Source organism: Erythrolamprus reginae, chromosome 5 (assembly GCF_031021105.1).
Source record: "Erythrolamprus reginae isolate rEryReg1 chromosome 5, rEryReg1.hap1, whole genome shotgun sequence".
NCBI lineage: Eukaryota > Metazoa > Chordata > Lepidosauria > Squamata > Dipsadidae > Erythrolamprus > Erythrolamprus reginae.
Genome location: NC_091954.1, coordinates 13,480,881 through 13,494,502, shown reverse-complemented (window position 1 = coordinate 13,494,502; position 13,622 = coordinate 13,480,881). Strand labels below are relative to the sequence as shown.

The 13,622-nt window shown below is 47.5% G+C and overlaps 1 protein-coding gene across 1 annotated transcript in view; it reads right to left on the bottom strand.

Annotated features, from left to right (window-relative positions):
- Positions 1 to 785: 785 nt before the first annotated feature.
- Positions 786 to 13,622, bottom strand: part of ARID5B (AT-rich interaction domain 5B) — a 207,688-nt gene continuing 194,851 nt past the window's right edge. The window contains exons 9-10 of the mRNA XM_070752083.1: positions 5,516 to 5,711; positions 786 to 3,644 (exon numbers count right to left, since the gene is read on the bottom strand). Of these exons, the coding sequence (XP_070608184.1) occupies positions 1,542 to 3,644; positions 5,516 to 5,711 (2,299 nt within the window). The 3' untranslated portion in view covers positions 786 to 1,541. The remainder of the gene's footprint in view (positions 3,645 to 5,515; positions 5,712 to 13,622) is intronic.

Below are 13,622 nucleotides of genomic sequence, written 5' to 3'. Positions count from 1 at the left end.
GGGAGCTCTTCAGCAAGAGGTGTACGGGCAGATACTGGCAGGAGGTGCCACACACTCAGAGCAAAGCACAGGTGGGCCATAAAACGAGGAGTTCTGCCAAAACCTCACACGACTTGTGCAGACTCTACAAACCATTATAATGAGGAAGAGGTAAACCACGATGCTCCCTGGCCTGGCTCGGTGGAAGGAGGGGTGGTGGTGGTCCAAAGCGATGCTCCGCTTCCATGTTTTGTGCATTACCCTGCCTTTACGACTGCTAGAAAGTACTTTGGGGGAATCTGGCCAAGATCAACAAACCAACCGAAAACCCGAACAATTAATGGCTAGACTTAAATGGCTTGGACAACCCTTCCTTGACTCTGCTTTGAAGCAGCCCATATCAACCAGGCTCTCTTTTCAAGGGTGGCACGATCCCAAACACCGTTGCCTAAAATGTTCTCCCTTTCTTCTAAGGGCTTGTGGCTGAAGGTCGAAACCACTCTGGAAACGCAGCTGCACGCCAATGTTACTGACGGTGCACGGGAGGCTTCTCCGTCTTGTAATCTGTACGCTGCAGTTCGTAACCAACAGGCAGGCCTGGAGACTCGGCTGCGAGGGTGGAGTTGTTCCGGAGGGTCGAGGCAGGACCCAGCGACATGAGGCTGGGGGGGAGGGGGGAGGGAATTGGGACTGTTTGATCACCGTTGGCGCCTGTCCCGTGAAAGTGGGCGTTATACCCCCTCCCCAAAAGCTGCCTTCAAAATATAAGCAGAGGAGGAAAGGCAGAGAGACAGAGAGACAAATGCCAAGTTTTAAAAAGCTCTTAAAATATCCACAGCCTCTTTTTTTTTCTTTTGCGCTAAAAACAAACCAAAGGAAAAGGGGGGGGAGAGGGGAGAAAAAAGTGGCAAATAAAAAGGAGCTGTTTAATTTTTTTTTCTTTTTAAAAAAAATAGCACATGATACGCGGAAAATAAGAACTTACATAAATTATACAAATGAACTTGACACGGGTCATCCTTGTTTTCTGAAGCAGATATGTACAGTCTATTTCGTGTTTACTTTTTTTTTTCTGTTCTGATAGTGTTAAGAAGAAAGTTGACACAAAGTTTTGTTTTGTTTTTCTATACATTGCATTGATTTTGAACTCTGAAATGGTACCCAAAGAAGCAACCTCCCCAGGCGGTGTTTCCTGCCTTCCGGATTTATCGGAAAGGTTTCAAGGCAATTGCCCAGTGTGTGTATGTGGCAAACCGAAAAGGCCCTTCCGCTGAGTTGCGGCCCAGGCGCACCTGAGCCTTGGCTGCCAGGAAACCCTAACCCGGTGCAACCCTGTGTGCAGCAGGAGGCACACCAGTGAGGAGGCGAAGAGGAAGCCAGACGTCTGGCTTCAAGCCCAGCTAAGCGGGAACCACGTCTCAGTCAGACCCAAAGCGCTCAGCGGGGAGGAGCAAAAACCGCTTATCGGTTATCACAAATATTGATATACTTGTTTTCAAGACAGGATTGCGGGCTGAAGGAATGTCATTTGCGGGTTGCCGGGTTTTTTTTCCAGGAGCATTTTACAACTTTGTGCTCGGGTGTACAGAGGAGAGCTGGGAGGGGGAGAAAGCAGGCTGCGGGTTCAGAGCCGCCAAAGGATAAACGCTGTTGTGCAAAAGGTCCCCGTAGGAGCTGCCCACAGGGGAGGCTGCTGCCAAGTGCCGGTAAAGCTGTTGAGAACTGCCTGGGGAGGTGAGGAACTGTCTGTGCACCATGAAGGAGTGGAGCGCGAACGGCTGCAGCGGGGAGAGGGCGGCCTGGTTTTTCAAGTACTGCAGAGGGTGGGAATAGCCGGTTGCGGGCATGCGGCTGCCCAGGCTGCCGCACAGGGTCCCTGGGTACAAGCTTGTGAAGATGGGGCTGGAGAGGGGGAACTTGTGGTCCTCGAGCGCCCCACCTGGGGGTGGGCCATGCACTGGCTTGCTGCCCTCCATGTCCTGCTCTTTGGGAGGGGCTTCCTTTGGTAAGCGCAAGGGCGAGACCGCTCGGACCTTCTTCTCCAAAAGCCCTTTGTCCAGGTCCTCCAGGCTGCGCTTCAGAGGGCGAGCTGCCCCGATGCCCGGAGTCATGGCTTTGTGGCTCAGGACTGGATGTACCATCCCGTCCAACTTTCTCGGGGCTGGATGCTTGCAGGCCCTCAAGTGGGTCTCCCCCTGTTTCTTTGAGGCGGAGACCGTCATTGGGGAGACCCGACAAGCCTTTGGATTGCCATCCATGCTTAGAGTCTGGCCAGTCAAGGAGTGGAACCGAGTGGCACTTTTGCCCTCCTCTGCCCCCTTGGGTGAAGCCCGCAAGAGAGGGGCTCCCAAGGTTTTTGTGGTCTGTTTGTGGACCCCTTTGGGAAGACTCAGGTCTGTGGGCTGATCGTCCGAGGAGGTTTCCCGAGAGGTCTTGTTCTCCGGCTGGTGCAAAGGGGGGTGGTAGCTGAGTAGTCGCCTGTCCTGAAGCTTATGAGGAGGGAAGCCGGCGGCATTTTCACCGTACATGTCTCGGGGGAAGTACTTGGAGCACGGCTGGCTCCCCAGGTGCTCGGCACGCCTGTAGAGGCTGTGGAGGGGAGGGGAGGCATAGAAGTCTGCCAAGAAGCCTGGCACGTTGGAGTGGTGCAGGGCCCTCCTCTCGTTCATTCGTTCCTTCATGTCCTGGATTTCTGACTTTAGCGCGTAGGATTCTGCCAGGGCGCTCAAATGCTGCTTGGAAAAATCACAACATTCGGAGTCTGGTTTCTTGAGCAGGGACTCATGCCTGTAAGCATCGTGAACGGGCCTCCTGTCCTCCACAGTCTTGGGTTTAAAACTCTGCACGTGTTGGATGACCGATGGCCTGCTGACTGCTGCACTGTCCATCGAATGCCTGGCCGACAGCAGTCCCGGCCTGCCAGACAAAAGGTCGTCCTTGCTGCTGAACTTCTTCTTGCTGATCAGTGGTGGTGGGGAGCCATAAGGGTAGTTGCCGCAGGACAGGGCAGCCCCACTCACCTGGGAGAGGAGCTTCTTTTTTGCCAGAGGGGACATGATGCCCGGGTTGCCCTTGGAGTAGAGTAATGGGGTGGAACCAAACCCGGGGTCCCCGTTGAAGGGACTCGGGAGGTCCTTCTCCTTGAACATGTCGAAGTTCTGCACCACCAGCACTTTGGGGCTCTGCTTCAGGGCACTGTGGATGTCCTCACTGCCCAGCTGGTCCACTTTCACCGTGCAGTTGGCAATGTAGTCCGCCATCTCTGGGATTTTATCATCCCCCATCTCGTTCTGGCTTGGGAGAGGCAGCTGGAGGCTGGGGAAGTTGCCGAATGGAATTGCCTGGGCCTCCTGCTCCTCCTCCTGCTCCTCCTCCTCCTCTTCCTCCTCCTCCAGGCCGTCTGCAAAACACGACAACCCACATATTTCCTGCTTGGGCTCTTCCTGCAGCTCCTCCAATGGCGGGCTTCTCATCATGGCTTCGGGGGAGACCAGAGAAGTGTCGGCCAGAGGCTCCTCGTCCTCTTCCAAGCAGGCCACTCTAGGTGCTGTCGTAGGGGAGAGCGGACGCCCTTCGGCTGGGAGCTTCATGGCTTCTGCTGCAGTCAGGTCCGACAAGCTTTTCTGCAATAAGCATTCCTGATTCTTCTCTTTGGCCGATGAACCCTAGTGAAAGAGTCGGAGAGGAAACTGTGAGAAAAACCACCAAGACAAACAATAACCTATCTGCAAACAAAGCCCTCGGCCCTTGTACTGAAGCCCGCAGGATTTTCTCATTGCCTCCACAAGCGTGTTCCACTTGGGCAGTGCTTCTCAATTATTTCCTTTTGCGCCCCCCACCCCCTAGGATGAAGTAAACATTTTGCGCATCCCCTCCCCAACTCTCCGATCTGGGACCCAATGGAATTTTAGTGTTTTTATTCATTTATTTATTTATTAGATTTGTATGCCGCCCCTCTCCGAAGACTTGGAGCGGTTTTGACATGGCGCCAGGCCAGTTTAATCAAGCCGATGTTTTGGGGTCGCCAGCCTGGCCCATAAGCGCCGTCTCCACCAGGCACTCACGGCGAATGGTGTGGAAGGAGGCTTTAGGGTGCCGTTCAAAGCTTTTGCCCAGCTGCAGAGGACGCTCTTCCTTCTCCAGCAGCAGGTTCGCCACACCGTTCATCGCCACTGTGGCGCCCGCCGAGAATTACAAGAACCCACACAGCTGCCCCACTCACCTGACCGCCTTCTATTCCAGGCTTGGAGCAGTGTGCAAGTGGGAAAACACTCCCCATCCAGGGGAATCAATAGAGAGGGACCATGCATGTTCTCCGGGGTCACATGCGCCCCCCCTGGCATCGCACTGCACCCTCCGGAGGACACTCCCCACTATTTGAGAAGCACTGCACTTGGGGAAGAATTAGGACCGAGCCCCTCTCTTCTATCCCACCAATAAGGAGCAGGCAAAGCTAGATCCCTGATCTGCACCTTCAGTGTTGTATGGAGACCCGGCAACCTTCATGGAAAGCCCACCCATCAACTAAGGGACGACGGTCTCTGCTGCTGTGTTCACGGAGCGGCCCAGGAAGACAGAACCCAATCCCAGCCAAATGGATCCCTTAATCTCTGTTGTAGATTTAAGCTTCCACAGATACCCAAGGCAGCCCTTTCTAAAAAGAAGGAATTCTCTTAGAGGGTCTGGAGGGGGGGTCAGTGTGGACAAAGGGTAGAGTTGGAGGAAAGGAGACTGGGATCCATTTACACTGAGGCCATTCCTATGCTTCACCTGAGAAGCAGCTGTCTGGCAATCCTGCGAAAATCACCTTCCCCGCAGTCTTTAGGCAGGAGGCCCTGACCACAGTGTAATGGGCTAAGCTTCTGTCCTTCCTCCTCTCTTTCTCAGGCCTAAAGAGAAAGCAGCAGGAAAGGAATCCCGTGAGCCGGGGTGGCGCAGCAGGTAGAGTGCTGTACTGCAGGCCACTGCAGCTGACTTATAGATCTGAAGGTCAGCGGTTCAAATCTCATCACCGGCTCAAGGTTGACTCAGCCTTCCATCCTTCCGAGGTGAGTAAAATGAGGACCCGGATTGTGGGGGCAATACGCTGGCTCTGTTAAAAAAGTGCTATTGTAAGCCGCCCTGAGTCTAAGGAGAAGGGCGGCATAAAAATTGAATCAATAAATAAATAAATAAATTTGGGAGACGGGTGGAAGGCAGGAAACAAAGCTCCGTCTTCTCCCGGAGTTTTGCCTCTGCAGGTAGCGTTTAAGTTCCTCTGTCTGTGGGGAAGAATGTGGCGCTGGCCGCAAGAGAGAGTTTTAGCGTTTTAGTTCAGGGGGCTCCAACCTTGGCAACTTTAAGACTTGTGGACTTCCACTCCCAGAATTCCAGCTTTGCTGGATGAGGAATTCTGGGAGTTGAAGTCCACAAGTCTTAAAGCTGCCAAGGCTGTTTTTAGTCAGCTCTTGTCCCCGAAGAGCGCCACCCAGTGATCAAAATGGAGCGGTACAGATGAAAAGTTTGGGACATGCAAACCGGAACAGGTAGAACTGACCTCTGCTGGGTCCTGGAGCTTTGGTGGCTCTTCTCGCTCTTTCTTGGTCTTTACGTTTTCGTGTTTGATGCGCTTTGTGCCCGTCAGTTTTATCTTAGTCTCCACCTCCTGAGCGATCTCTTGCTTCCGAGGCTTCACCTGTGGCAACGGCTTATCTTCCTCCCCTTTAATGTATCTTTCGTACGGCAGGATTAATCTAAGGAACAAACCATCAGTCAGTTAGGGAGAGTCTCACCTCTGCCACAGTGTGTCTATCGTCCTGGTCCTTAATGTTTCTTATTAGTACCCATCTCATGTATATAAATAGTGTTATATTTGTTATATTTATGTATACAGTGTTCCCTCGATTTTCGTGGGTTCGAACTTCGCGAATAGCCTATACCACGGTTTTTCAAAAAATATTAATTAAAAAATGCTTCGCGGTTTTTTCCCTATACCACGGTTTTTCCCACCCTATGACGTCATATGCCATCGCCAAACTAATAATTTTTGCAAATAAATAACAAAAAAAAAATATTGTTAGTAAATAATTATGTTTATAAATATCAGGATCACTAAGTGTCTTATTCAATGGTGAGTATCAGTAATAATGGTGAGTAAATGGTTGTTAAGGGAATGGAAAATGGCAATTTAGGGGTTTAAAGTGTTCAGGGATGGCTTGTGATACTGTCCATAGCCAAAAATGGTGTATTTACTTCCGCATCTCTACTTCGCGGAAATTCGACTTTTGCGGGCGGTCTCGGAACACATCCCCCGTGGAAATCGAGGGAACACTGTACACCAATTCGTACTTGACAAAATGAATGAATGAATGAATGAATGAATGAATGGACTCCTCTTTGTCTTGCTCAAAAGGGAATATGGTTTCTGGTTTGGCTTCGAATAGCCACTTGTTTACTTTAAATGAGCCGATCTCCTTTGGCTACACCCTGGATTTCTAAGTCATTCGAGAGATCTTCCTTTTAAAGAACCCTTTGGATGCCATTGTAGTCTATAGTTTTAGGTAAGCATTAATCAATTCTAAAGGGAATCCTTAGGAAAAGGGGTGGTTTCAAGAACTCAGAAATTGCATTCAACTCAATCTGTTGCTCCCAATCAGCTGTTGTTCTGTCGGGCTCTCTGGTGGAATCCTCCCGAAAATTCACAGGTACAAATTTCAGACACACACACGTTTGAAAATTCAAAACAATGTTCTTTATAATGAAAATTCATTTAAACTAAGCCCTCTTTTGGTATAGCAAAGAGCACTCGTCTCCAAACAAAGTGGTAATTGGTACAAGTCCCTTATTAGTTCTGTGATACTTAGCTTGCAGCTGTGAGGCAATTCACAGTCCTTCTTCTTTCACAAAGTGAAACACACTTTGCTCTGGGTTAGTTTCAAAGCGGGGGGGGGGGGGGAAAGCAACACACCAAGGTCGAAGTCAGCAAGGCAGGCACGAAACACAACGATCAGATAAACCTCCACAATGGCCAAACCCACAGGCTGCTCTTTATAGCAGCCTCACTAATTACCATAGCCCCACCCAACCACAGGTGGCCTCATTTTCTTTGATAATAATCTCTCAGTTGTTGCTGCCTATGCATCGCTCTCCACATGCATGGCTGTATCATTAACTCTTGTTCTGAATCCAAGGAGGAGCTAGATAATTGATCTCCTTCTGAGCTGTCTGCCACACTCTCCTCCTCCCTGTCACTCATGTCTTCTTGGTCAGAGGAGCCTTCATCAACAGATTCCACCGGGGGCAAAACAGGCCTGCAGCATGTGGATGTCTCCCCCACATCCACAGTCCTTGGGGCAGGAGCTGGGCCAGAGCTAACCACAACAGCTGTACTCTTCCACATCTAGAAGAAAGTCTTACTTATGTTACTAGAGTGTTATATCTGGGGAAGAGATTTTGGATCTCTTTTGAGCTGGTTCAAAAAATCAAAATGAGATTTCGAGTCAGATCCAGTAAACAGCTTTTGATTTTCCTGAACTTTGACCCTTTAAGTCAGTGATGGCAAACCTATGGCACGGGTGCCACAGATGACACACGGAGCCATATGTGCTAGCCTGCGAGCTGTTGCCCTAGCTCAGCTCCAGTGTGCATGTGTGTGCCGGCCAGCTGATTTTTGGCTCATCCAGAGGCTCTGGGAGGGCATTTTTGGCTTCCAGAGAGCCTCCAGAGGGATGGAGGAGGGCGTTTTTAGTCTCCCCTGGCTCCAGGGAAGCCTTTGGAGCCTGGGGAGGTCAAAACACAGCCAACTGGGCCCACCAGAAGTTGGGGAACAGGCCATTTCCAGCCTCAAGAGAGCCTCCGGGGGATGGAGGAAGCTGTTTTTGCCCTCCCCAGGCATTGAATTATGGGCATGGGCACTCGTGCATGTATGATAGCACACAGACAAAAGGTAAAAAAGGTTCGTCATCATTGTTAGGTGCATTAGTGTGCCTTCCGTCCCCTGTCCAATTGTCTTTCCTATATCTCATGTATCTTTTCTTCCTTTCATATATCTCCTCCTCTATTCTTCAATCTTTTCTTCTATCCTTTCCTTAATATATATTACCACATGTTTATTCTCTTCAATGTGTATGGTGTATTGGACAAAATAAATAAATAAAATAAAATAATATAAAATAATAAGATAAAATAAAATATAAAATAAAACAAAATAAAATAAAATGATAAGATAAGATAAGATAAGATAAAATAAAATAAAATAAATGGCATTGGACCAGAATATCTCCGGGACCGCCTTCTGTCGCACGAATCCCAGCGACCAGTTAGGTCCCACAGAGTTGGCCTTCTCCGGGTCCCATCGACTAAACAATGTCATTTGGCGGGACCCAGGGGAAGAGCCTTCTCTGTGGCAGCCCCGACCCTCTGGAACCAACTCCCCCCAGATATCCCTCCTTGCCTTTCGTAAGCTCTTAAAAACCCACCTCTGTTGTCAGGCATGGGGGACTAGAAATATTCTCTTCCCCTAGGCTTATAAAATTTATGTATGGTATGACTGTATGCATAACTGATCTCTTAAATTGGGGTTTTTAGAATTTTTTTAATATTAGATTTGTTTACGTTGTCTTTTTACTGTTGTTAGCCGCCCCGAGTCTGCGGAAAGGGGCGGCATACAAATCTAATAAATAAATAATAAATAAAATAAATAAAATAAATAAAATAAATAAAATAAATAAAATAAATAAAATAAATAAAATAAATAAAATAAATAAAATAAATAAAATAAATAAATAAAATAAAATAATAATAATAATAAAATAAAATAAAAAATAAAATAAAATAATGAAATAAATAAAATAAAATAAAATAATAAAATAAAATAAAATAAAATAACATAAATAAAGTCAACTCAATTAAGCTTTTATTTATAATGTCATTTTGGATCACTAAATAAAGTTGGTCTACGCACCAGTGATGCCTCCCCAACCTGGACGTAAAAGCTGGGGCAGTGAATTTTCCACCAGCAGAGAAGAAATTTGTGTTCTAGAACTGAGGAAGGCTGGGGAGGAGGATGCAGAGGCAGGAGAGACACCCAGTAGAAACACAGTTTTTATTTTTGTAAAAAAATCCCTACCTCCTGAATGGTGCCATTCTTTTTTTAGAAAATAAAATTTAAAAATCCTCAGTGTGGCTCTTCATCTAAAAAAAAAGGAAAGAGTTCCTTCGTGCTAACGAAAGAGTTATCTGACTTTCAGCATCTGCGATTCAAGTTTTTGTAATACATTCAACATGATTAATGAATGACTCATGGTGGGAATAAAACGGTAAACTTTAATGTGGCAAATATGTTTTTAAGGCCTCGCTGGGGGAAAAAAAAAGTACTTGGCTTTTTAAAAACAACATTAATCTGTTCCAATATCAGACTGCTTTAATTATAGCTTCATCTATGAATTCAAAGGTTTTTTTTTAAAAAAAAATGCTTTTGTTCAAATGCAAATTTTTGCTTCCCGGGTTGTTCCAGAATCCGCTCCAGACTGCGTGGTTTAGATTTAGATGTTGCAACACAGAGAGAGAGAGCCAGGGCTGGCTTCTTCACAATGATAGCATTTCACATTTTAATAAAGTGCAGCATAATTGATGTTAAATATAAACCTACTTCATGCTCTATTAGAAACCAAAGTCATTAGCGGAGCATGCTCTGCCAGGGCTAAAAAGGGGAGGCGGAGGCTTTTGAGCCCACTCTGCGCCGCCCCCCCCCTCCAAAGGAGGCCCAGCCCAGGGGGGAAAAAAAATCCTCTTCAGCTCCCATTACAAACTGAGTTTAAACATATTACAGCTGCTGGAACTGGGAAACGTTCCCTCTATGCAGGCTTAGCAAAATAGCAGGGACGTTACCAAATCCTTCCCCAAATCCTTCCCGCGCTAACATTGCAAGTTACTGTTTATGTAGTGAAACAAGGAGTAAAACAAGGCTGATTGGGGTGGAGGGGGGTGGGCACAAAAAGCCCCCTCCTGCTCCAGCTCTTCCTGAAGAAGGCAGAGTGGCTCTGTTGCTTTTGCAGAGCAATATTTATCTCTCCTCTGCCATATGTTAAATATTTAAAGAATCAGATTTAGTCAAAACACATTTTTTTTTTGCAGCGAGATGTCTTGGCGCTGCAGAAAAGATTTGTTTGACTTGGGGTTGCTATGGGAACCTGCAGCCTCCTTGAAATCTGCATATTCGGCGGATAAATCGGCAGCCCAGCAGGGGTCCCAGCTGCTGCAGCCCCCTGTGGGTTCAGGACCTTCCATTCATACTCTGGTCTGGATCAAGGGCGGGTTCCTCTTAACTCCTCCTACCGGTGCGTGTCCCTTTGAACGATTTTGCTTCCGCGCATGCGCAGAGGGGCGAGTTTCCTTCTGCGCATGCTCAGAAAGGCCAAAAATTAGGAAAAAAAAGATGGCGGCATACACGCACCATCAAAGAGAGCCCTGGAGCCGTCGTGCCAAAACTGTATCATCGGTCGGCTACTACCGGAGCGGCGCACTGGACCGCACCTCTGGTCCAGATACCTTTTTCCCTGGTACTTCCCAATTTGGCCCCCAATAGCCCCAGAAAGCCTTCTTTGTGGTTCGGTCATCACCAAGGATGGGTTGAAGCATTCCGCCGCCCCTCCTCCCTGGGAAAGGCCAACGGCCCCTTGCCGGTCCAGTCGCAGGTAGCTGAGCAATGGAGTGATGGGGAAAAAAGTGGACGCAGCAAGAGGACGGCCCTGTAACACCCAGACTTTGCCAGAAAGCTCCGCTGAAAAGGAAGCCTGTGTGAATACACCTGACCAGAACGAAGGGAGCCCCTCCATGACAACTGTAACTGATGAGGAGATTTCTAGGCCCAGAATTTCCACTGTTTGTCTCTCCCCAATCTGTCCCCCCCATTAAATCTCTCCTCTCTCTCTCTGTTGAAGCCCAACGCGGTTACAACAGGATGTGCGATCTTATCAGGCCATTATTAGATGCTGTTACAATACAAGCATAATCCAGTTGATGGGAGATTCAAATCTCCAGCTGCTCTCTTAGTAAAACACAACACTGACATGGTGCACACACAGACACACACACACACACACACACACACACACACAGAGACAGAGTCTCTCTGGAAGTCAATTTTGCCCACACAGAAAGAAATGCAGCGCTCTGCTTCGCAAATGCAACGGGCCTGAAATTATAACAGCTTGATTAATTTTCTGTTGTAATTATTGTCACTCAGACGAAGACTGACATCAATCTCTCTGCAAAATTAAAAGAGGCCACTTCACAACAACCATCCCATTTCCCCGAAAATAAGACAGCGTCTTATATTAATTTTTCCTCCCAAAGATGTGCTGCGTCTTATTTTCAGAAGTCTTGTTTTTTTTTCCAATGAAGAAGAATTCACATTTATTGCTGAACAACAACAACAGAAAAAGAACATTTATTATATACTGTACAGTAGTTGTCATCACAAACCAGCATAACCAGACAAACTGTGAATCCTATCAAGAATTTCTTACTACTACCGTACCATTATTTCCATGTACAACAATTAACGGTATGGTACATTCACCAATATTTACGGTTTGAACAGAAAGTAAATATACAGCAGGGTGCGATCCTGCTGCAGCAAAAACGCATCCAAACACGCAGCTGCATGTTGGATGCGTGTTGATTGTGTTTTAAATCTGATTGATGCAGCGTTTTGGGATGCAATTTATGGACATCACTGTTACGGTATATATGTTCTGTTCGGGAATGCTGCAAAACGAAATGTCTCCTATGTCTTACTTTCGTGGGGGTGCCTTATACAGTGGTACCTCATCTTACGAACGCCTCTTCTAACGAACTTTACAAGATATGAACCTGGTGTTTAAGATTTTTTTGCCTCTTCTTCCAAACTATTTTCACCTTACGAACCCAAGCCGCTGCTGCTGGGATGAAGGGGTTTCTTTTTTTCCCCTTTTTTGAAGAAAGAAAAGGGAAGGGCGGCTTGGAGGGGGAAAGACTTTGCAGAGAATAGCGTGCTTGCAGAGGCACTGAAAGGGTGTCTTTTGAAGAAAGAAAAGGGAGGGGCGGCTTAGAGGGGGAAAGACTTTGCAGAGAACAGCGTGCTTGCAGAGGCACTGAAAGGGTGTCTTTTGAAGAAAGAAAAGGGAGCCCCCCCCCCCTTGCCTTTCTTCCTTCCCACTCACCCTTTAGCCTAGCCTTGCTTCTTCCACCCGCCCCCTTTAGCTGCTCCTCCCTGCCCTCTGTTCGCCTCCCTTCTAAAGTTTGGGATTTTCCTGAAGGATTTGCACGCATTATTTGCTTTTACATTGATTCCTATGGGAAACATTGTTTCGTCTTACGAACTTTTCACCTTACGAACCTCCTCCTGGAACCAATTAAGTTCATATCATGAGGTACCACTGTATTAGGCAATTCTACGAAACCTCTATGTCTTTATTTCGGGGTGTTCTGGTACAAGCTCAACTTTTCCCAGTCAGATAACTCAGCACAATAAGATATCCCAGATCATTTTATTACAAGCATTCTCACAATAACTCACAGTTATGATGCGATTCTTCTACAGTATAATCTTTCCCATTGTGCAGATAAAAAGAGGTTGAATTGACCCAGGCTCTAGGTGGAGCATCTACATGCTGGCTGGCTTAGTGAAAGAGTGAAGACAAAGGCCCTCTGGAATGTTCTCTCCAATTACCCCTCATCCCGAGTCAGAGCCAATAGGAATACACAAATGTGGTCACATGTAGAACTACATTACCCAGAGTGCAATTTCACTACATTTCCCCTAATGCAATATCTTAAAGAGACATGCCTAAATACAGTCCAACTATCTCTGTCTCTGGGGACAGCACACGGGGGAAGTATTATTTTTGGGGAAACAGGGCAGCAGAAATAAGCCAGGAGGGGTTGACATTCCCCCCCACATTGGATATGGACCCAGGGAAGGTCGAAGGTGGACAGAGGCTGGAGGTGGTCTTCCCTCAAGGCTCCTGGTCTGCTTGCCTTGGCGACCTCTCCCTTCACAAGGCTTCCTCTCCAAAGTCTTTTCAGAAAACCCCCTGATTTCTGCTGTTTTCTGTTGCCCTGCATGGTACAATCCTCACCGCACAGATTTCTTACTCCAGTTTTGGCAAGTACAGTGATACCTTGTCTTACAAACTTAATTGGTTCCGGGAAGAGGTTCTTAAGGTGAAAAGTTTGTAAGACAAAACAATGTTTCCCATAGGAATCAATGGAAAAGCGATTAATGCGTACAAGCCCAAAATTCACCCCTTTTGCCAGCCAAAGCGCCCATTTTTGTGCTGCTGGGATTCCCCTGAGGCTCCCCTCCATGGGAAACTCCACCTCCAGACTTCTGTGTTTTTGCGATGCTGCGATTTCACTGAGGCTCCCCTTGCTGGGAAACCCCACCTCCGAACTTCTGTTGCCAGCGAAGCACCCGTTTTTTTGCTGCTGGGATTCTCCTGCTGGGATTCTTCTGCAGCATCATAAACACATGGAAGTCCGGAGACAGGGTTCCCCATGGAGGGGAACCTCAGGGGAATCCCAGCAGCGCAAAAATGGGTGCTTTGCTGTCAACGGAAGTCCGGAGGCGGGGCATCCCAGCGGTGGTGATGGGTTTGTAAGGTGAAAATAGTTTGTAAGAA